At 49.0% G+C, this 23300-nt stretch overlaps 6 protein-coding genes across 6 annotated transcripts; all 6 read right to left on the bottom strand.

Moving 5' to 3' along the window:
- Positions 1-1956: 1956 nt before the first annotated feature.
- F5B22DRAFT_296692 (uncharacterized protein) lies at positions 1957-4370 on the bottom strand. The gene is made up of 2 exons (XM_047970468.1): positions 2479-4370; positions 1957-2378 (listed from the first exon to the last, which is right to left on the bottom strand). The coding sequence occupies exons 1-2, from the start codon at positions 4021-4023 to the stop codon at positions 2220-2222; spliced, it is 1704 nt and encodes a 567-aa protein (XP_047829116.1). The 5' UTR covers positions 4024-4370; the 3' UTR covers positions 1957-2219.
- An 812-nt stretch (positions 4371-5182) lies between these two features.
- F5B22DRAFT_614426 (WD40-repeat-containing domain protein) lies at positions 5183-7251 on the bottom strand. The gene is made up of 4 exons (XM_047975462.1): positions 7145-7251; positions 6586-7069; positions 6064-6521; positions 5183-5996 (listed from the first exon to the last, which is right to left on the bottom strand). The coding sequence occupies exons 1-4, from the start codon at positions 7155-7157 to the stop codon at positions 5515-5517; spliced, it is 1437 nt and encodes a 478-aa protein (XP_047829115.1). The 5' UTR covers positions 7158-7251; the 3' UTR covers positions 5183-5514.
- A 191-nt stretch (positions 7252-7442) lies between these two features.
- F5B22DRAFT_614425 (dihydroxy-acid dehydratase) lies at positions 7443-10741 on the bottom strand. The gene is made up of 8 exons (XM_047975461.1): positions 10626-10741; positions 10296-10484; positions 10098-10194; positions 9774-9881; positions 9525-9688; positions 9239-9440; positions 8265-9112; positions 7443-8137 (listed from the first exon to the last, which is right to left on the bottom strand). The coding sequence occupies exons 2-8, from the start codon at positions 10452-10454 to the stop codon at positions 7889-7891; spliced, it is 1827 nt and encodes a 608-aa protein (XP_047829114.1). The 5' UTR covers positions 10455-10484; positions 10626-10741; the 3' UTR covers positions 7443-7888.
- A 50-nt stretch (positions 10742-10791) lies between these two features.
- F5B22DRAFT_296610 (putative isomerase YbhE) lies at positions 10792-12906 on the bottom strand. Its single transcript, XM_047970467.1, has one exon. It carries the CDS (start codon positions 12534-12536, stop codon positions 11364-11366), a length of 1173 nt encoding a protein of 390 aa, XP_047829113.1. The 5' UTR covers positions 12537-12906; the 3' UTR covers positions 10792-11363.
- A 2907-nt stretch (positions 12907-15813) lies between these two features.
- Positions 15814-17309, bottom strand: F5B22DRAFT_637621 (glycoside hydrolase family 16 protein; the record flags this gene model as incomplete). The annotated part of the gene is made up of 3 exons (XM_047977468.1): positions 15814-16610; positions 16672-17109; positions 17186-17309. 3 exons carry the CDS (start codon positions 17307-17309, stop codon positions 15814-15816), a joined length of 1359 nt encoding a protein of 452 aa, XP_047829112.1.
- Positions 17310-20531: 3222 nt separating this feature from the next.
- On the bottom strand, positions 20532-22475 carry F5B22DRAFT_657659 (uncharacterized protein; the record flags this gene model as incomplete). Its single annotated transcript, XM_047980064.1, has 1 exon — positions 20532-22475. The coding sequence occupies one exon, from the start codon at positions 22473-22475 to the stop codon at positions 20547-20549; it is 1929 nt and encodes a 642-aa protein (XP_047829111.1). The 3' UTR covers positions 20532-20546.
- Positions 22476-23300: the final 825 nt, after the last annotated feature.

Below are 23300 nucleotides of genomic sequence, written 5' to 3'. Positions count from 1 at the left end.
TCTTGTAAACTCACTGTGTAAACTCGATGTCAAGTGATTTGTGGCCACAGAAATACCAGACGTATGAGCCAACGATGCTGAAACGTTTCATGCCATGCCACTCAGAAAATGCAGGACTTGTCGAGATTTTATGATATAGTATTCCGAGAAGCGCCCCTTTACATTAACCGACTCTGAATGTAGGACCAAGACAGCCTTCGTTCATATTTTGGCTGCCACTATACGCACGCATTCCACCTGAGTTCCGTCCCAACAGAGCTGAAGCATATAGGCATCCTCAGTGACGAGCAAGTTGGCCATGACTAGGGGTTACTGTTATTCCGAAATCTGAATCTAGCCACTAATGAACAAGTTAAGAGTAGTCTCTCTTATCTCCATCTATATTTCTTTACTAGCAACGGCAGCCCAAACAGTATCAGTCTCTTAAGAACCCTCCTCAGGCCAATATCTATTATCAGAAAGATCGTCTATTAGCCTGACTCATAGCTCATTATCACACAATTTCCTAATATCCCATCTGAACTAAGGCATGATATCCCCAAATAAGGCTAACAGACACCAGAGCAGACACGGGAACAGGCAAACATGGCATAACGGCAAGATTTCACATACACACGATCAAAATTATAAGACAATGAGTAGATAGTAAAACCACTTGCAAGAAAAACAGGAAACTTTCGATTCTAGTGTGAGAATGTTGACAATATCGCCGCCTCCCTGGGCTTACCTATCCAAGCCTACACCCTGACTCGCGAGAGGGAGGGAGAGGGAGGGAGAGGGAGGTTGAATATGATAAATACTATTACAGACCTCAACATTCTCACAAGATACATAATCCAATCCTTGGCGACAAAAGCATGAACATATTGAAGCCGCAGCTCCAAAAACTCCTCCGCTAATTACCCGCCCGTACAGTCCTTCCTTGTAACTACTATCATACAACCGAAAGCAATCGAGAAACCTGAGTCCCGCACACCAAAACAGCAATATATAAACAGACTTATACCTATCTGCCTGTTACACGCGCAACCCTCTGTGCCAGCTGAATATGCAGTTCGCCTTGCACTCCGGCCGTACGAAGGACCATTGCAGGCTGTTCATGATCTTTCAAGACATGCAGGCAATGTTGGAAAGTGAGGTTATACAGACTTCGCTTCTTGAAACAGACCCCAGAGACCTAGGCGGTCTGGGCTGGCAGACCAGTTGTATATAGAGTCGAGTCAAGCCACCAACAGCCGAGAAGGAGTTGGCTGGTCAAGGACTCATGCAGCCCTAGTTGTTCATTATAATCTGAATTGCCTAGATTCCAAGCTTTACGTATCTTCTCTGTGATATAGGCACTAGACCGTCTAGGTCCGTATCGACGCCGCAGCGTCAGAAACCCCCCTTCACTTCCCATGATGATATTCTTCCCACAGGGTTTTCCATCACATCGGTTCACTAAGTATCTTCATTCATCCAGTAACGAAGGTCACGCAGACAAGGTAAGGAAGGCTATTTACTCATTCAGGTCCAACGGGCCATCCATCTATACACCCTCTCTCCCCCTTCTCCCTCCCCTATTCCCACTTCATGTATCTCTTCTAACCCCCCTCCCCCCAAATATTCCTTCGCTTGCATTCACATTCACATTCACAACCACATCCATCCATCAATCCACACATACATACGCTTCGAAACTTGGGTATAAATAATAAAACTCACGCTAATCCATCCATACATACACACAGGTTCCTTATTCCATGCCCTCATACCATGTGCATCGGAGTCAAAGAAGGGGAAGAATGAATCCAAATAGAATTCATTCCCCATCCCATCGTCATCGCGTCTCCATCCCGTGCCACTGATTTCCATACTATATCATACCATGCAATTCCCATCATCGTAGCCCTTGCCCCTAACCCCTGAAATCACCCATCGACGCCATGCAATGCAATGCCCTCGGCTTAGCTCACTCAATGGACAAACTCAAGCCGAGAAGGGAGAAAAAACCAATCAATCAATACCGGGTATTCATGATTTACGGAGGTATTTTCGTAAAAACAATCCTTCCTCGCAATCCCCTAAACAGTCCCAACAACAACAACGATAATCATCCGCACTTCGTTGCCTTGCCGGGTAATTCGATCGATCGCCTAAGTAGGTAGGTAGGTAGGTAGGTAGGTAGGTAGATAGGTAGGTAGGGTCCTTCTTGCACCGCACCGCACCCATCATCACAATCACATAAAGATGCCCACCCAAGCAGCTTTCCCACTAACTTCCGAGTCGCAATCCTCGACGGCGCACAAGATCTTCTTCTCGTCGCCTGCGCGGAACGCTACTTGGACGTTGCTCTTGGCAGTAGCTCGACGATTGTCGAAACATCGTTTACAGTAGACCTATACCAGCAGAGGTTAATCGCTGTCGACACATGGGCTGCCACTAAAATTGAAGTACGCAAACAAAATGATCATCAAAGTAGGTAGGTAGGTTACTTACATGACCACAGGCCTTGACAGCCCAGAAGTGATGTTCGGCCATAGCTTTTTTGGAACGACTTGATTTCTTCGGCGCTGCACCGGAAGGATTGTTATCGTCATCTACGGGATCATACGCCAGCTCCTGTTCACAGCTAGGGCAGATAGCGACCACGTCCTCGCCCGTATCGCGGGTGAAGCCAGGTCTAGCGGGTTTAGGGGGTTCGTGTGCGGGCTTGGGAGGAGCAACAGGTGGTATGGGAGGAGGTTGTATGGCGGGGAAAGGGTGGGCGCCGTAGTCGAGGTGTATGGGCTCGATGCCTAGGAGATGGCGTGGACCGGCGAAAGGGCCGAAATTGCCGACATTACGCTCACCAGTAATGACAATGTCGTCGTCCGGGTTATGATTGTGATTGTGGTAGTTATGGTGATGATGGTTGTGATTATTCAAGGCGGAATTGACACCGAAAAGATGGAAAAGCGGGCTATTCTGAATAAGTTGCGAGAAAGGACGCAGGCGGCCAAAGGTATTATTCGGATTCAGGTGGTTATTATTATTGTTGCCGTTGGCATTGTTGAGAGGGTGTGCTTGCACAGGCCTTGGTAGTTCTCGAAGGTTGTCGCCGAACCTGGCGTTTCTAACATTCCGGGCGGCTATGTTGTTTTCGGGATGATTGTGGTGGTGGGCGTGGCGGTGTGGATTCCTCCTAGGCGAGGCGCGCATAGGCTGGTCTTCGTCATCCGAGTCCGATAGGACAATGACATGTTGTTGGTCATCGACGTAGCTTCCGTCACTTCGATTTAGTCGTGGAGGGGCGTTCTGTGGCTGCGAGCGTAGCCTCCTTTGATTCTCTGACTGTCTTGGTTGCGCGACGCGCGGAGGTCGAGGTTGTTGCATCTCTGGGGAGTCGTCACCGGTGAGATCTATAATGTCGGGGGGCGGCTGCCTCTGCTGTCTTCGCGAACCTCCGGCTGCGCCAGCGGCATTCGCCTGGCCCCCTACCTCGACCTGTACCAGTTGGTCTCTCTGGGGTCCGGGCCGCGCAGGCTGAGCGGGGTGAGGATGGTGGTCCATGATAGCGCCCCAAGGTTCATGCGCGAGCTGATGTTCAAGCTGGTGTATAAATGCCTGCTGTAGGACGTTGAACTGGTCGTCGTCGTGAAACTCGTCGGGGAAGTCGAGATAGTCGTCTACAAACAGCCTTTCGTCGTCGTCGTCGTCTTCGTAGTCGTCGGGAAACCCAAATCCTCCAAAGTCCAAGTCGACGTCAACGTCCCTCATATCAAGGTCATCGTCAAAGTCGAGGTCGTGGTCAAAAAAGTCTTCGTCTTCGTCTTCGTCGTCCTCTTCCCCTGGCGATTGTTCGGCGGAATCAGGTTGATCGTCGTCGTCTAGGTCGTTTAAGTCGATGCTCAGATCCAAATCGCTGTCCTCGTGCTCTTCGGAACCGTCTCGTGAAGAATCACCATCGGACAAGAGGCCGTCGTATGGGTTGTGGGTTGGAGATTGGGGGATAGAAGAAGAGGCGTATGCGCTTGGAGTATCGGAGTTGGGTATCTCTGCCATGCCTTTGTATATGGCCAGAAGTAAGAGGAACCGAATGGGCTGTGGCCCAGTTATAAGGCTAGTGGTAGGTGCTCCGAGTCATTGATAGCGAGGCTACTATAATAAAAAAGGTACGGGTAGGCACGGCGGTCAAAACGTGTGGTGGCCGTGGTGGCCGTGGTGGAGGTGGTGGTGGCAAAGAGATGGAGAAGGAATGTTCCGGTTATTAAATTACATTTACATGCACATGTAAACAATAATAGGTAAAGGCCAGGACATGTATGTCTGTATTATACTGTGGCGACCATGTCGTGAAGAGGGCTGCAAGACGGCTTAGGAGACCGGTATTGTCGGGGATAAGCTAAGGTTTTGTTGTGTCTGTCTACTACTGTGTAGGTGTATCTAGGACCACAATAATTCGAGGCAACAATGGTCCAAGGCCGTCCGTGTCCAAGGCAAGAGAATTGGACAATTGGACAATTGGATATGGACAATCGAATCAGCGGGTGGGATGAATCGACCAATCAATCAATCACTCAAAGAACCGACGAGAGCGGACTGACGCGTCGCTGAGAATGGACCGTGTCGCCTTTGGGACACGAGTAAATGTTTGTTTGGTCAAATGAGGGTCGAAGGGAGAGGAGAGAGAGCTGCGATGAGGTGCGAGCTGGGAATTTGGGAGCTGCAGCCCTGTACAAACAAGTCAGTCTCAGCCTCAAGTCACGTTCATACATACATACCTACAGATACCTACACAGTACAAGTACCTACAGTACAACAGGTACAAAATGGACAAAATACTTGATTTAATATGCACACTTCTACCTATCATGTACATACACTGTAGCACATACTGTAAACCGGCAATGATTGGAATGGAAATGTCTGAAACCAAATGGTTCAATAGTTCCCATTCGTGCATATGTCGGATCTTCATCCTAGTCGCCAACTGATCGCCTATTCGTGGCATTCTATTACTATACATTATATATAACTACTATAAATGGAGAAGAAGTATTAAAAATCAGGAAAGAAAAGAGTACAATACTTGAATGCCTCATGTATTTACGATATTAACTAAGTACAGACTCACAATAACTAAACAAAAATAAAAATAAAAAGATAAAAAAATCTCAGACTCCCTTTGCTTTCCGGTACCACTAGCACGGAGGCGGTAAATGAGATATGACAGGTTACTCGGAAACATTCGATCATCAAACTCTTCATAATCACAATCGCAGCACCGAATTCACTCGACATCCTCTCCATTATCATCCAAACTTCAACGTCCCATGTAAAATAGATAGTTGGATAGATAGGTAAGTAGGTAGATAGGTATCATTCACATTTTATGATATACACACAGCAGGTAGGCAGGTAGGTACCTCTACATACGCGCCGCATCGTGTCGCCATGCATCCTCCGACCTCGCGTAACGCAGCTAATAGAGTCCAACCTCGAAAGACCGCTCGATCCGTGATTATTTTTTAGTCAGCTAAACCAATCAAAACCTCAAGACTCCGTAGGTCCCAGTACACTGATGACACCTTCGCTGTCCACCACCAATAGCTTGCCCGCATTCGGTCCCCATTTCACATCTACCGCGTTGCTGATGGCCGACCCGAGGAGTTCCGACCACGACTTGGAAGCCTTGCTGTATTGCTGCACTGTGACGCCAGCCTGCCCCGCCGTCGCGAGGAACTGCTGCGAGTAATCCCATGCCAGATGCTGCACCGCACTACCAATGTCCAGCACCTTGGCCTGTGCCGCATCGCCTTGCTTTCGCAGATCAAAGATGGTGACTGTGGTCTGGCCCTTGGCCGTGGCAGCGAACCAGAAGCCGTTCTCCGAGAAGGCGATGGCCTGGATGGGCGCGCCGAGGGAGAAGGCAGCTGCCTCTTCGCCCGTGTTGGTCATGAAAAGCTTGATCTCGCCCGCACCTGTACCGGCGGCGAAGAGGTGGCCGTCGGGGTGAAATGCACAAGCCGTCAGAGCTGTGGATAATGATTAGCAATGGCAGTTGGCAATCAAGGCGGTTCACATGAATGTAGCAAGACTTACCAGCATTAGTATAGACACGAGTGGCCTTCTGGAGGTTCTCTAGATCGTAGAATACAAAGCTCTTGTCCGCTCCGATCGAGGCTAGAATAGCCTTGCTCGGGTGTATGGCAAGACCAGTAGCTGGCCCAGCATGCTCTGTGAACGAAGCAATCTCGCTGCCACTCTCGAATACCTTGACTGAGCCCTTCGCGGTCGAAAAGAAGAGCCTGGGGCCATCCCATATCGAGTCTGTTACCGGCTCGCCGACTGTGAAGGAACGCTCTAGCTTATCCGCCTCGACCGAGTATATAGCCACCTCGCCCTCCAGGCCACTAACAGCACTATAACCCCCTTCAGCCGAAAGAGTCGTAGGTTTGGTGATGGGTAGAGAGTTGGAGGTTTTGACGGCGAAGGTGGTAAGCTCGTCGACTGTCACCCATCCCTCGGGTACGGACCGCTTCTTTCTGCTCTTGGATAATCTGGTGGTAAAACATTGTTAGCTTTGTACTCTGGCCTAGCGACAAGGCCTATTTCTCAACGCACCTTGCTTGTGTCTCATCCACCTTGGCAACTAGTTCGTCCGGTAGACCCTCGTTATCGACAGCCATGGCGTCACCGTTACTAGGTGCACCGGCAGTGACAGTAACTCTGGAGAGGGCATCGCGAGCCTCGTCGCGTTCCCGAGTCAGCCTCGCAATGACGCGAACGGCAGCATCGTGCTGGTATAAGGCTGTGGCAAGCTCTTCGCGCGTCCGCGCCAGCTGCTCGTTGAGGTTATATGTCTCTAGGGCGAGGGCGTCCCATTCGTTTTGAAAGGTAGAGAGGAGGGCGGGTATGGAGGTAAGGGTGGGTGGTCTCGGGCGCACGACGCGAGCGGATTTTATAGGAAGAAGGTCATCAAGAGAGAGGTCTTCGCCCGATACAGGATCCTTGCCGTTCTCTTCGATGTATTTCTCGATCAATCGCTTCTCGAAGACGGAGCCTGATAGCTTGGAGACAACAGGCTCCTGGGGAGCTTCACCAGAGACTGTTTTTTTGGCGCGTCAGTATGAGGATAGGGGAGGTACAAGAGGCACCAGGGGGGTCGCATTGGCCAACTTACGTGCGCACAGCATTCTCAGTAGAATTGGACTGTCGATGGCGGCTCAGATGAATGGGAAGTGTTGAGAAGGCTGTGAAATTGGGGATGGGTTGAATCTTTGACTTGGAATGTTCGCGTTGTCGATGGTCCTGATTGGACGACCTGCCCATAGCCTGTACCTGCCTGCTGCAGCTTGCAGGCTTAGCGGCTTGCTTGGCACTTGTGTCAAAGCACAACACCTGGGACCAATCTGACACTTATGCTGTCAGCTGGCGATGTCTCCTGAAGCTATGTATGACCTACCATATCAAGGGTCTCAAGGAAATACTGAATAAAATACCTAAACAATCATAACCTACAGTATTCATATCTAGATTTATCAAATGAATTATTTGAATCTGTACGGAGGGCACTTGTCAGCACAATGGCCAAGTACTAACGTAGGCAGTATCCAACGCCTGTGATGGTCAAATGTTTTCCCTATTATCTTTTCTTTCCTTGTCTCATTTTACTTTGATGATTCAACTCTCGTCATAACCTCTGCGTCCAAGGCTATATATGTAATGGGCAGAGTGACGTATATACTTCGAGATATACTTGGAGAAACTCATAGCTGAGGGATCACTTGCTGATCCTCGATTTGATAAAGTGTCTATCTATATAGACCAACGAATAGATAGATATTCCCACGGATAAATAACCCCCTTCCACAGGTAGAATAAACAACAGACGGATGACAGTCCAAACCGCTCATTCACCACACCCTCAATCCCCCCATTGATCCGTAACAGCACCATGGCTCGCATCACCCACAAGCCGAGCATACTTCGCCAACGCACCACGCCTCACTTTCGGAACAGGCGGCTTCCAGTTCTTCCTCCTCGCATCCAGGACCGCGTCATCGGCATTCGTAATATCAATCCGGTTCCTCACAGCGTCGATAACGACGGTATCGCCGTTCTCGACAAGCGCGATGGGGCCGCCGACTGCTGCTTCGGGGGTTACGTGTCCGACCTATACCAAGAAATTAGATGGAACGCACATACATATAACTATATATATATATATATATGCAAACATGAACGAACGAATAAACGAACGAAAGGAATCCCAAAAAAAAAAAAAAAGAGAAGAAACGTACTATAAACCCATGACTAGCCCCACTGTACCGCCCATCCGTAACCAGCGCGATATTCTTCAACCCGGCCCCAATAATCGCCGCCGAAGCCCTCAACTGCTCCGGCATCCCGGGGCCGCCCTTAGGCCCCTCGTACCTGACAATCAGCACGAGATTCTCGTCCCGCGGGATCAGGCCCTTCGCAAGCGCAGTATCCAGCTCGTGCTCTTTATCGAACACCCTCGCCTTGCCCGTGAAACTCAGTCCTTCCTTGCCCGTGATCTTCGCGACCGCTCCCTCGGGGGCTAGATTCCCCCTCAACACGCGGATGTGTCCGCTCTCTTTGATCGGGTTGGACAGGGGGCGGATGATGGGCTGATCGGGCGGTAGATCAGGCCAGTCCGCCACGTTCTCCGCGAGCGTGCGTCCCGTCACGGTGGGGATGTTTCCGTTGATTAGACCCTCTTTGATCAACATCTTAAGCACGGACGGCGTCCCGCCGATCTTGTACAGGTCTTCCATGAGGTATCGTCCGCTGGGCGCTAGATCTGCGAGGAACGGCGTCTTATTGCTTACGCGGTCGACGTCGTCGAGGGTGAGCGGGACCTCGGCCGTGTTGGCCATGGCGAGGAAGTGCAGTACGCCGTTCGTCGAGCCGCCTAGGATCATGGTGATGACGAGCGCGTTCTCAAAGGATTCTTTGGTGAGTAGGTCGCGGGGTCGGATGTCCTTTTCCATCGTCGTCTTGATCACCTCGGCTGCGCGCTCGCATTCACGCGCTTTTTCAGGTGAGAGGGCCGGGTATGAGGATGATCCGGGGAGTGTCAGACCCATTGCTTCTATGGCCGTTGCCATGGTGTTGGCTGTGTACACTATTTGGAAAATATCAGTATTTCACATAGGGGAACAGATTAACTGCTAGGTGCAATCCAGCACTGTCTATATATCTCATAGCACCACATCTAGCAGTCAGATGAGACGTATTCAGAAGGACTTACTACCACCGCAAGCGCCAGCACCAGGGCAGGCATGTTGCTCCAGGTCAGACATCACATCACTAGGAGTTCGCCCAGAAGCTCCAGGGTTCGTCTTAGCTTGAAGCGTGCCATAGGAGAAAGCACCAGCAGCCTCGTAACAAGTGCTAACATTTACATCGCGTTCCAAAAGGCTCGAGTAACCCTTGCGAATAGTTCCACCATACTGCCGGTATCAAATCAGTTAAGCCTATTTCAACATTGAAATCCTGATTGAAAGAGAGAGAAAAAGAAGGGAAAGTTTCCTCACAATCATAATGAACGGCCGATTATGTCTAGCGGCAGCCATAATAACACCAGGCATATTCTTGTCACAGCCCGGGATAGAAATATTCGCATCGTGATGCTGGGCACAAGTCACCGTCTCGATGCTATCGGCGATCAAATCGCGCGATTGAAGGGAGTATCGCATTCCTTTGCTCACCACATCAGTCCTCACCATACGATGTCCATCAGAGATAGATAGGGGTTCATGTCCCAAGTGTTAATAATGCCCTACCTTCACCACCCATAGTAATAGCATCCGAAACACCCACAGCATTATACTGCCAAGCGAGCATCTTCTGCTTCTCCAGGCCTCTTTTCACGATCTTTCCAAACTCCAGTACTAGATTTCATCAGCATGCCTCTACAGTAACAAGATGTAGAGATGTGTAGCTTACGGTGTGTGCTAGAATTGTCAACATGGCGATAACAAAGATTCATTTATCACAAGAAGGAATAGTTTATGAGAAATCAGCTTACTTGCACTACATGCGCCAAATCAGAAATTAGTCAGTATGAGAGTACATATAATATTTGCTCATCCGATCAGAAGATCAACTCACAGGATTGCCTTCCCACCATATCGTCGCCACGCCGACATGCGGCGCATTCTTCATCATATCCTCATTCGGGACGCCCGCGCCGTAAAGCATAGCCTAGATAATCGCAATCAATAATCTCATCAGCATACCCATTTTCATCCCCTTTCCTCTCCCCAATCACAATTCTCTCTCTCTTAGGCAACACTACTACGTACCTGCGAAGCCGGAAAATCATGTTCCCTCGTAATAATATGCGACCACCTATTCAGCGGGCCGCCAGGAGGCAGACATCTGAACCGGATATATTGATCGTCAGACTTAGGGTCGACGACTCCCACGCCGCCCTCATGGGCTTCCGAGGCGTCGGTGCTCATTCTCGCGATTGATCCAGTGGAGGCAACAACCTTATATATTGTAAATAAGAACTAATCTATACCATATAGTTATCTTAAAATAAAATAATAAAAAAATGGCGAAGAGATATAAGACGTAGAATCGGTGTGAATAGCAAACATGCCCGCAACGGAGGGGAGGATCCCACTTACATGTAACGACCTAAAAGCACTACACTACCACCACCATCATATCGCGAATCGGGACGCACCCGATGTTAAGCATCGCCTTGCGTCACTCGCTTTTCGTTTTCCTTTTTTTCTTCCCCACATCCGCAGCTAATGTACATGTACCTAATCTAGTTCTTCCCCGCGCCGAGCTTCGGCTTTCCTTACTGACGCGAGCTCCTTATTAGGTAATACGCGACCGATGCCCAATCAATCAATGGGGTATGGTTCTCGAGGTAAGTTTAATGCTGAATTCTATTTCTTAAGGATTGGTTTAACACCTGTACTTGGTGAGGATGACGGGTAACTAGGTGACTTGCTCTTAGTGCGTCCTCAAGGGACTGTGTATCTGAATGCGCACTAAATTTAAGTATAGCCCGGTTGCAGTGTTGCGAGAGGTGTAGATAGCATCACGTTACAATATGAGGACTGGTATATAGAACACGAGTAATATCTCAAGCAAAATGAAAAACACGCACGAATTCTTCACAAAAGATCAAGTAACTACTTGAATTGAAAATGTCTACAGATATACCCATCCATTTTATTTTATTTCATTCCATTCCATTCACCAATCCCATCCGCATCATGACAGAACCAGCCCGCCGTCCGTGCCAAAAACGCCACTTAAATGCGATGCAATGAGATAAATACACCTTTGTCCAACAAAAAAGGGACTTTTAACTAGGATGGGTAAATACCTAGGTATGCATATCTGCCCCCCTAAATCTCCTGCACAAACTGCGGACCAACGTTGGCCTGGCCCTCGAGCCCCGGCGCAACAAGTTCCTTGACCGCCTTGACCGCCACCGGCTTAGCCGCCAACTTGCCCGTGGCGCCGCAGCGATGGAGCGCGACGAGGCCGTTCTCGCCGCCCTGGTTCGCGACGAACAGGACCTTCTCGTCCTTCGAGAGGCTCATGTCCCGGGGCAAGATACCCCCGGAGGACACCGAGTTCGCAAAGTCCAGCCGGACGCTGTCCGCGTCGAACACGAAGTGCGCGATGCTGTCCGTGGCGTTTCCGGAGAGTCGGTTCGAGATGTACACGTCGACCTTGTTCGCGGCGGCCGAGTTCGCGACGACGACGGTGCCGGCGGCGGCACTCGTGGCGTTCGCGGGGCCGAAGCCAGCGCCGTACGTAGACTGCGTCGAGACCTCCTTGAACGCCATCCCGGCATCGGTGTACGTGATCTCGAAGAGGATGACCTTGTTGCTCAGCTCGCAGGCGACGGTGTAGTAGGTGTGCGTCTTGTGCGTGATGAAGCTGCCGTGGCGCGGGCCCGCGCCCTTGAAGAGCGCCTGGCGGCCGCTGATCTCGTATTTGTCGTCCTTGGTGTCGAGCACGAGGAGCTGGTCGCCGCCTAGGTCAGGGATGACCATGAAGCGGCCCGTGGGGTCGAGGAGCGCCTGATGAGGATGGTGCGCGGTCTGGCCGGGTCCAAGGGTGCCGTTCACAGGGATCTGCTTGAAGATCTTGGGGGCGCCGGTGGCGGAGACGTCCCAGACGTCGATCGTAGCGCTACCGTAGGCGGCGCCGACCATGCGCGTCTGGTCCTTGTTGAACTCGAGGAATACGACGCCTGCTGAACCCGCGACGGTGGAGGCGTACTTGGGGTCCGACTTGGCCTTGAGGTCGAGGGTGAACAGGTTCAGGTTGGCGCTGTTCTCGTCCACGGCGTACAGGGTGTTGGTGGCACCCTTGAAGCGCATCCAGCTTGGGGCGGTGCCGGCTGTCTGGTTCTTGCCGGTGATCTCGAACGTAGTGCCGTCAAAGTTGGCGAGCAGGAGCTGACCGGGGCCGCCGACGAGGAGTTTGCGGGCCGCAGCCTTGGTAGTAGGAGCAGCGGAGGCCATGCTGCCGAGAGCGAGTAAAGTGGTGAGAGATTGAAACAACATCTTGAAGGCTGTGTGATTTGTTTGCTTTTGTGTTTTTGTAATAGTGGGGTTATGCAATATGCAGGTATGTTTTCGTCTAGAATCAATGTCAATAAATGTCGATAGGTAGGTAGGTAGGACTTCGACACCGAGTGGTGTCTATTTTATATGTCGCCGCCGAGGAAATTGCTTGATATCCTTGACAAATCCAAGGTATCGCCACAATGACTTGTCGAGGCTCTTTGATGGGCAATAAAGAGAGTACTCACAATGGCCAGACAAAAGTGATTTTGTCCGCTCGTCTCTTGGTCTTCTTTCTTCGATCAACGAAGGATGGATAAGTATAGACAACTGAAGGGGAATACGTTGGTAGGGTTGTCTTTTAGAAAAGGTGGCTAGCACGTCAAAGAATGAATCAAGTTGGGTGTTAATTGATTGGCTATTAGGCACCCCTCTGATTAGTCCAAAGCTCTCTCTATTATTCTTGAGATGTCTAACAAAGCGAGAAGAATGACTCGGAATATGTGGTGCCTTACCAGATAAGATAATAGAAACCAGAAATCAGAAATGAACAACACAGTTGTGATGGCGATAGGTAACACCTATGTAAAAGACTGTGGGGTAGTCGGTTATTGAAATGGGATGAGGGCGGGAAGATGGATGGGTGGATGGATGAAATGACTGGAATGAAGCGATGATGTTGCGCGGATCCTACCCGAGTTATATAGCAGTCAAATGACATATATCACTTGCTCTATTCATGCGCTTCCAACCAAAATGTCGGTTTAGCCGTACATCTACCTATCTACCTTCCCTTTTGAACTGGCCAGGACCAGTCATTTTGGGGGCGTCTAGTGACTTGGAAGCCGAGCCGCCAATTCTGGTCAGGGGTCAGGGGTCAAGCGACGATCGACGGTGCTTAGCAGAGCTTCAGAGGCAAGAGAGAGGCCAGCTACTGGCCACAGACACACACAGCCTTACCCACATCTTGTCAAGTTGTCAAGGTACCGGGTGGTTCTGGGGTCGTTCAACGGACGCCCCTCGGAGCCCCTTATATTCTCTGCTAATTATAGGAATCATGGGTGGTTCAAAGCAAAGGATAAGTATCTTTCCGGAGGGCTCAGCTAACGTCAATTGCAAAATTCAACAGATCAGATAGGCGCAGACGCACATACGGACGTAAGAATCTACCTAGCCCTCGGTCGGGGGGTCTATCACAGCTTCATGTTTCGTTGGCTGTTATTTGCTCTTCACCCAAGATTCGACAAGCCACCTCCAACGGATTGTTTGCATCATGGCATGGCATGCAGCAAGTATCATCATACTGTATAGTAGCAGCATAGATCCTCTAGCCCCCATGAAGAAACAAATCCAATATGGATAGATAAATCCCTCCCTAGCTATAGTAGGTAGTTCTGTTCTGCCCTGCCATGAACGACGCTGTAGCATGACAGCGCGACAGCTCAGAAACGATAGGCTCACAGCTCACCAAAAAGACCCATGTAACCAGGTGAGAGGGCGTATATCATTTTCCACAGCCGGGGACCAAAAAACCTCAAACATACAGTACAGCAAACAACTAAAGAAAGAAAAACATAATGTACGCTGCATGCAGTCGTACATAAAACCAACAATTTCTTCATACACGTCCGGTCATTTCCCCATCAGCCTTGTTGAAGCGCCGCCCGACACAAAGGGAGCCCAGTCGGTCAAACCCAGCTGTGTTGTCCGAAGACAAGTCGTATTGACGAGTCTGATTGGACGAGAAAGTCGCCTACACCTACGAATATGTGACCTACACAGTAGTTATCTGCACTGCCAAACAACGACAAATTACCTAGGTGCATCAGGAGAAACGAGGTTTCAATCAATCGGGGGCGCTTCGAATATCGTACATACCTACACTACCATGTAGGTATTACCTCTGGCTTACCTAAGGTTAGGCCCTTTCTACCTGACTATGAACGAATCTCTATGATCTATCAATCAACCTAGTCGGCCCGAGGAAACCCCAAATTTCGAAGAAAGGGCAGAGCTAGCTAACATTACCTCTCTTACCTACTTGTAACGTCACTCACGCGGGGGCGCGATTGTTTCACACATACCCAACCTCATTCCCTCTTCACCATTAGCGCGCATATCGCGTTCCATTCGACTTGTCACTATCAGGAAGGCAGTCAGTCCTACATACCTACTACATACCTACATACATACATACATACATACGTAAGTAAGCAAGCAAGTAAGTAAATAAGGTCGACTAAGCAGCTAGCTAGCGAGCAGTAACATATCAACGGTAACCAGAACAGATAGAAGCTAAGATAACAACTTTACATGTTTCCGCACCAGTATGCTTCACGATGGAGTGAGTCAATTAGCCAGCCCCATACAAGCCAAGCCCACTTGAAGAAGTACTACCCAGATGATACGGAATCTGCCTAGGCAGCGCTTCGTGACAACCGTCACAAGATCGCACTCTGTCTACTAGGTAATTCGCAGTAACATCCATCCATATATCGTACATACATACGTACACCTTAAAAAATGGGGGTCAAATCCGCCTGCTCTAGCTATGCCTCTCACCTACCTCACTCTCGTAATCTCTTAATATCAGCCACGTATATATACCTGAACTAACAACCAACCAACAACTCAAAAAATTAATTCCAACAACTACCTAGGTAGGTAGGTAATTACCAACTACATAATCTATGCAGTTAGTTCTACTCATATATGCATACATACATGCCCACCTATATACTTCTGAAGAGGAAAAAAAAAAAGTCTTCCTCCAGCTCTCAACTCAACTCACTCATTCACTCCCTTCTAGTTCAATCAGTCCATCTCACTTACAGGTAACATATATACTCAAACCCCTCACGTCCATCGCCTATGCCTATACGTAAATAAGTACACATACACATAGGTAATTATCATCTCATTCCCTAGCATCCCATATCATTTCATCTATATATCCATCATCCATCCACCCGTACAGCTAGAGCAGCCAGACAGACATTAATAGGTACTTCACCCACCCACCCAAACCACCATTTATTACACCCAGTACATCTCATCCCATCATATTACAACCCTCTGCCAAACTCAAAAGATAAATGCGCCGCTTCCAATGCCTCAAGTTTCAGTCTCATTCAATCAACACATAAAAATAAACGCAACATCTCGCTCGCTTGCTTTCAACTCATTTAGTATATATAATCCTCCTCTTCTCCTCTCCTCTTTTCTACTTAGTCCGCCCCACTTTCCCATCACATCACATCACGAACACACACATCTTCTACAACCAAAGCATCCCCGCAACAGCAACAAGAGCAGCAAATGCGCTAGCCCCAAGCGCATGTTCCTGTGTTCTCGCGCCCTGGTTCTTATTCGAGTCATCACCATTTCCAGAAGAGCCGCAGTCCTGCGAGAACCCACTATTACAATCTGACGAGCCTCCGTTCGCAGGCGTGGAAGAACCACCATTGTTGCCACTGTCACCATTCCCACCATGGGCCTCACCAGCGGCCTGGCCATTCGTGCCAACGCCACCACCACTCAGTCCCGGTACGACCTCCATCGAGGTCTGCGCAGAACTGCCGCTAGCGCTCGGATAATCCGCGTCCATGTCGAGGCCTGTTCCAAGTAGGGACTTGAGGATCGTGTTCTTGTCGCCGTCGATAACGGTGTTATTCGTGCCCAACCAGCTATCATACGTATAGCTCTTGCCCGAGTTCGTGCCGGCTCCCGAGTCCGTCTTGTAGCATTCGATGCTGACCTCGCTGACTGAGGCATAGTAGTACTTGTCCTTCTTGATGGCGTCGCTGTCCCAATCGATGGGGCCGCCTGCCCAGTCGATGGTTCCCTCTCCGTTCGAAGCAGCACCTCCGGGCCAAATGGACAACTGGACACGTGCCGGGGTCTGGGGGAAGTTCCATTGGTTTGCTGTCTCGTTCCATGTGTCTGACTTCAGTTGCGTACGTCCCACCTTTCCATCCACATACCACTCGATCTTCTCGGGTGTCCAGCGGATCTCGTAATCGTGCCATTCGGTATTGGTATTGGAAAGGCTGGTAATGTTGCCGGAATGGTGGTCTACCAAACATCAGTACCCCAAACGTTCGCATCCGCGACTCATAAACAACAAAATACTTACAGTTCGGAATGCCTTGGAAATAGTAGTTGGTCTGGGCGATATCGAGCTCGGTACCGACCCATTCGTAATCAATCTCGTCTTTAACATCACTCAAGAGGATGAAGGCAGTGACCACACCAGCATCCTTCGAAGTCTTCATTCTAGCCTTGACGGTTCCGTACCACATATAGACAGTCGAGGCCAGCACAGTTCCGACCGAGTTGGGCGGCATGGTTAGAATGACGTTGCCGTTGTAGGTCAGAGGGACACCCTGAGATACCCAATCGGCCTTGGAGGGGTCACCGAGATAATCTTGGACATCCACTATTCCGCTCGTGTCCTTCATGGACATTGTCTTATCCTGGCAGACAGGAGCTGGCACGCAAGAGTCGAGAGAGAAAGACATTCGGGGATCGCAGCCACCGAGGCAGTACGCACCGACACCGCATTGTCCATATTCTACACACACACACACGCCCACGTTAGTCACAATCGACGGCTAAGTGAAACAGACAGATGACGGCCGAAGACGTACGGGAGCAGCAAGGCGACTCTTCAGGGCACTTCTGGGTTAGTGAACAAGTTGGAGTATTCTGAGCAACGACAGCCGACGTGCCGAAGAAGGCCAGGGTGGCCAAGGTCGAAACTGAAGGCACCATGATGGATGCCCGTCAACCGGAGGCCGGAGGGGTTGGTATTATAATATTACGTGGGGGGCTATTGATGAGTAGGTATATACTAATGAGGCGAGAAGAGATTAATCCACAACAACGCGACCAGATGGTATATACGGCGGCGCGGTGAGAAGCACGGTGATGACGACGCAAATGGGCGCGAGGGCCGAGACAAAGGCGAGATACGCTAGGCTGGTTAAGTGGTTCAGAGCAATGTTATGTTTCAGTCCAAAGCCGGCACCAGTTTTGACTTGGAGGTGTCTTATGCCTAGTGGCGTAGGGCGTATTCGGCGTTATATACAGATAATGGAGCACGTTGTGTCAGATGCCGTTGGTTTAATCAATCGACGACAGAAGACGATGAAGGAGGCTTGTCAACGAGAGTGACGATGTTCCTGGAGTGTCGTGATCGGTTGGGTTGAAAACGATGGACTCGAAACAACAACGACAACGACAACGACGATGGCCCGAAGATGGCAAACTAGCGGGTCGACACGATGATTGGAATGGGGGTAGCGAATGAAGGGGTGAAGAAGACAGACGTGGCAAACGATAGAATTAACTACAGTATGGCCACAGCTATCTTGACCTTTTGTCCCTGAATGGTCTAAGCCGATATTCAAGTAATATCGGGATCAGAACATTGACGAAGGCAGGGGAAAACGAGAGAGCCCCAGCACAAGTCGGTGGATTAAATGAATATGAGGTCGGTAGGTGTAGGTAGGTAGGGGGGGAATGGAGGAGAGGAGAAACGAAAGAGAAGGAGGTTTGTGTGGTGAAAGAGGCTAGTGCCCTGAATACCTACCTAAGGGACTTCGTATGAAGGCAGGGACGTTGATAGTACACGACCAGTGTGGCGCTACTGGAACACACTAAAAGAACAAAGAACAGGGAAAGACAGGGCAGCACAGGGCTCTCTGGACAGGGGGAACATCCTATCTGGGAAGCTGTCAGGCGTACATTCAGGCGCCATCATCAGGGATATCGATAGTGGTCACTATACGGTAGGTACCTGACGCCGCAAACAAGAGAGAAGAACCGAGGATATGCAAAGTAGGTACATAAGTAGGTATCGTGCCACGACAGCTAAATTAGAACTCCCCGATGCAACGTTTTCAGCCATCGTCTGCCAAGTCTCTCCATCAGATAGCCGTTGTGCTAGGTACTAGTGTATATTAGTACTTGTGGAGGTGGATCTTAGTGTACCTAGTGTAGGTACCTACTCCATCTCCATCTCTCCAAGTCCCCAGAACCCTCTGTACCTTAGCAGACCTTTAGCAGAATTTAGCAGCACCATCATGATACCCCGTAATAGTACACTATCGACTAGGCACAGATCTTATGCGGGTAGGATATACATACTATGTATAGGTAGACTTGAATGTATCGAGATAGTAAACAACTTACCCGGTATACTTATAGATGGTGTACGTGATGATGCTATCAAAGGTAGCATTCATGCTAAGCAATGTGCTATGCAAGGAGGTACTGTAGGTACTGTAGGTACTTACATAGTGTACCACTCAGCAATTGGTCATGTCTAACTGCCTAGGCTTAGTGTACTATACTCGAGAGAAGCGGTACCGAGATCACTATAACGAGACAGCGAAGCATCGTATACCTAGTTTACATGGTAATAGTCATCTGAATTACACCAGATAAATCAAAAAGTCCGACTGTGTCAGAAATCTCGATCCCAACTTCTCTTTCCGGTGTAGTGTGTGGCCACCGCAATATCCTTTCTTCCCACCTCGACTACCTCGTATTCTACCCTCTTCTCCACACTGGCTTTGTTTGTTCTCTTTGGAATTCCCCCATCACCAATAGCCGCCGATGGTATATACCTACCAAGAATAGCCAAGCACGGCTCGTGATCGAAGTGCCGAATCTGCTGTGACGTAGCGATACGACTTCAAGTCTATCGGGTTTTTGTTTCATGTCCTTCCTTTTCATGATGGGGTGCGGTGGTCTTCCGATCGTAATGGTGTAAAAGCTGATGCCTACCTAAGGAATAGGTAGTCTGCAACAGGGTAATACATACTTACCTAGATGTGCAGATCTCAATCATGTCCTCCCTTATCATCTACATACGCAACACACAGGTTCGACAGGCAAGTAAGTCAGCAGCGAGCAACAAGTATCATGTAGATCATTTCTAGCTTCTAACTACATGAAACAGATTATCTCCATCTTGTCTAGCTATGAATACACTCACCTACCTATATAAGCACTTACATACGAATACCTATGCGTACTTGGAATAGATACAGTATCTATGAAACATCTAGTTAATCGTCATACGTAAAAATAAGCATTGAGACCTCCCAGGATACCGCTGCATTGTGCCTCAGCTGTGCTTAACCTTTCAATGACCCCAGTTCTCATAGCCGATCTGTGCTGTGCCGTACCTGTCGGGCCACGTACATCCGCCAGGATCAACTCTCTAGATAAATTGAATTTGCACAATATATATATATATATATATATATATATATATGATCAGTGCGTTAGAGTGAGTAAGGTGCAGTAAATGCCTCAGTCAGACTTTAGAGAAAAATAGGCTTGTCTATAATACTGTAATAAGATATATGAAAACAGTAAAACTGCGGTGTATTATTCATCTATTTAAGTACATGTAGTTATGATTTATCTACATATATGTGTGTATCTAATCCCTTAAGTGAGCGGCAAGATAGACCAATAAGTGAAATCAGCCCCATCATCGTGAACCTCATACTCTACACCTAAGATGAATCTCGCTATCACTTACCTAGCTACCTACTCAAGTATGTATATTTCCTGTCCCAATTTCATGCATCAACAAGCCTCACAAAACATTCTTGTTAATTTCATCCTCTGCTTTTAAAAATTCCCTTCAGAAACAATAAATTACTATCATGAACATTGTTCTTATTTCCCTTTTCTGGCCGCTTTACCCCTTTTCCTTCCTTCCCCTATCTTATAGAGAGAGAGAGAGAGGGAGCATCTAGCTCAAAATGTAATTAATCTTTATAAATAATAAACGAACTCTAAACACCCTACTCCCCAAAGCCTCTTAAAGCCTCATCGACTCGCGCAATAATTCCAAAAGTCTTAATTACCATATATCCATCTCCTCTATAGTTAAATCCAAAATACTAAAATACCAAAAACCACTCCCTTTTCCTTTCCTTCCTTTCACCGGCGCCAAATCCACACATTCCTTCCCTTCATGCAAAAACATCAAAAGAATTGTCCATTCAACTCAGCCATCCAACCCAAGCCCTCAAGCACAACAGTCCTCAGATCCTCGCTCATATTCATCTCGCGCACGCGTGCGCACGTCGCCCATTCGAAGGAGAAGAAGTCATTTCCACCTCCACTTCCACTTCCATTACCCTCTCGTCCTCTTCCTCTTTTCTTTCTTTCTTCTCGTTCTCTCATATCACCACCGAAATCACCATCATCAACCCCTTTAATTCTCTGTACTCCTGCTCCTGCTCTTTCCTGACTTTTTCTTTCCCCCTTTTCTTCTCCCCCATTTTCAGCTCTCTTCTTCTTCTTCCCATTATGATCATCATCATCCTCGCCATAACCATCATCATCATCACGACGCTCACCAAGAAAACCACCACCACCATCACTGTCCTCGTCAACAATGACCCCGAAATTCAACTGCATACACGTCTTCCGCACGACGTCATGCGGAATCATTTGCGCGTTACGTTTCAGTCCTCCTCTACTTCTTGATTTCGATTTCGATTTCGACCTCGTCCTCGTAGTTTCAGACCCGGGATTAAAATCGTCATACAGCGATAATGTCGTGGACGACGCCGTATTGCTTCGACCGCGGGTGCGGAAAGGGGAAGGGTTATCTATTATCTCTCCCTCTTTCTCATTTCCCTTTTTTTCCTTCTCTGCTCTCAGTGGTATAGTTTCAGTAGTCGTTATAGTTCTCGCTGCTCCCGCAACAGGTTTCCTCGGCACACAGAGGGGTGCTGGTTCAAGCGACGGATCGTGGTCGGAGCCTGAGTCGTACAGGTACGTAGCGACGCTATTATTTCTATTCTTATTGTAGTGATTGTTCTTTTTACTGTTAATTTTGTGATTATTCCTGTTGTTGATATTGCTGTTCCCATGCTCATTTGTATGTTCTTGTATATAACCATGACCACCTCGTCCACGATGTCTAGGCGGCAATGGTGGTGGGATGGAAGTAGAGTCGAAACGGAGATCGGGATCGGAAGAGGATAGCGGTCGAACGAGTGTCCATGGTGATGAGGGTGGCGAGCTCTGGTAATTCTCAGGCATACCCGTGTTGAGCGTGACTCTTTCGTTAGGATCCCACTCACTTTCCGCACGGCCAATTCGTTCATCGGTCGAATACACCGACCCGGAAACGGACGTAGAATCCCTATTCCAGCCTCCGTGACCGCTGGCGCTAACTTGACTCGTACTCTGTGTTTGCCCTTTATCACCTTCACTCATTTCGTCGACATCACCATCACCACTACCGGAATCAATGCAATCCGTTGAAGAACCAAAGCCCTTATCGTCATCACTCTCACTCCCTTCACTTTCTTCCCCATCACCATCTCTCCCACCTCTCCTCCACCCCGAAACCCTGTCCTCATAACTCCACTCCATACTCGAAAGCATGACCATGATCTTCGTAACCTTTAACCCAAGCATCCTCCTCACAAGCCGATCAACAGCAGCCGAGATACAGAAATCGTCGTCCACGACTCTTCCCCCAGGCAATTCCCACTCACCAACCACATGCGTCTGTCTCCGATTCTTCCTCCTCTGTTTTTCCTTTTGCCTTCCCGCCTCTTCACACCCGGTGGCCGCCCTGGTCTTCGTCGTGGCGAACGCGCAACAACCCGGGGACTTCGGTTCGCGGCGGCGTATCAGCAGCACAGCAGGTTGTAGCGTCTCCCTATCCAAGCGGAAAATGCACACGCCCACGAACAACACTCTGCTGTTCACGGTGTCCCCTCCCATATCCTCCCTTCCACCCCTTTCCCATCCACTTCTTCCATTCCCTTTACTCCTATCCCGTCGGTCCTCAGAAGACACCGCTTTCCTCTCGTCTGATAAAATCGATATCGCAAGAGTAGAAGTAGAAGTAGAAGACGAACTTATATACCCTAAGAAATTTGCCTTTGACATCGCCAGTATACATTTCTGTTCCGGCAACAATGACGAGGGTATACTATCCAGCTTAAGATGTCCCCAATTCCTCGTCGCCGTCCAGGTCTGCGTCGAATGACAATTATACCATGATGCACGGTGGTGATGTCCAGGCCTGGGAGAAGGAGAAGAAGGCAGAAGAGCGTTATGTCGATGTACGTGACATTCCATTGTAATCCCGCGTGACGAAGAAGGAAAAGAAGAGGGGCGTAGGAGCGTGCTCCATCTGTCGGTCGATGCGTTCCTTAGCTTCTAGCTACGTAAAGACGCTCAGAGAATGTCGTGAGAGAACCCGACCGGATGCTGAATACTACACCCTAAGGACGAAGAAGAAGAACAGGGCATGGGAGTAGGAGTTAGAAGCGTGCCCCATCAATCGATGCTATTACCCCAGCTCCTCGGCTCCTCAACTACCCAGCTCCCGAGGTATTCAGCTATATCTATGGCAGACTAGCTTCCAGCAAGGTAGTATCTAGAGGAACGCTCATAGAACATCAATGCCGGAATAGGACTTGACGGACACCATATGCTAGATAGATGCTGGATGCCTGATGCCTGCCATATGATAGACAATAGATACCGGGCACTAGATAAAGATACTACATGACGAGTGAGGTATCGATACAAGCCACGCCATCTTGCTTGCCATCCATCCATCCATCCATCCATCCATTCATACCTACCTAACCAGCCATCCAGCCATCCAGCCCACTGACAACGAGACAGACAGGCAGACCATGACATATACAACATTACATACAGGGAGAAAAAGACGGGGGAGGGGAGTAGGAGTAGGAGATGAGC

This window comes from Xylaria bambusicola (genome assembly GCF_022495145.1).
Source record: "Xylaria bambusicola strain CBS 139988 unplaced genomic scaffold F5B22scaffold_33, whole genome shotgun sequence".
NCBI classification, from domain to species: Eukaryota; Fungi; Ascomycota; class Sordariomycetes; order Xylariales; family Xylariaceae; genus Xylaria; species Xylaria bambusicola.
The sequence above is the reverse complement of the archived record's forward strand: the minus strand, read 5'-3'. Positions and strand labels throughout refer to the sequence as shown.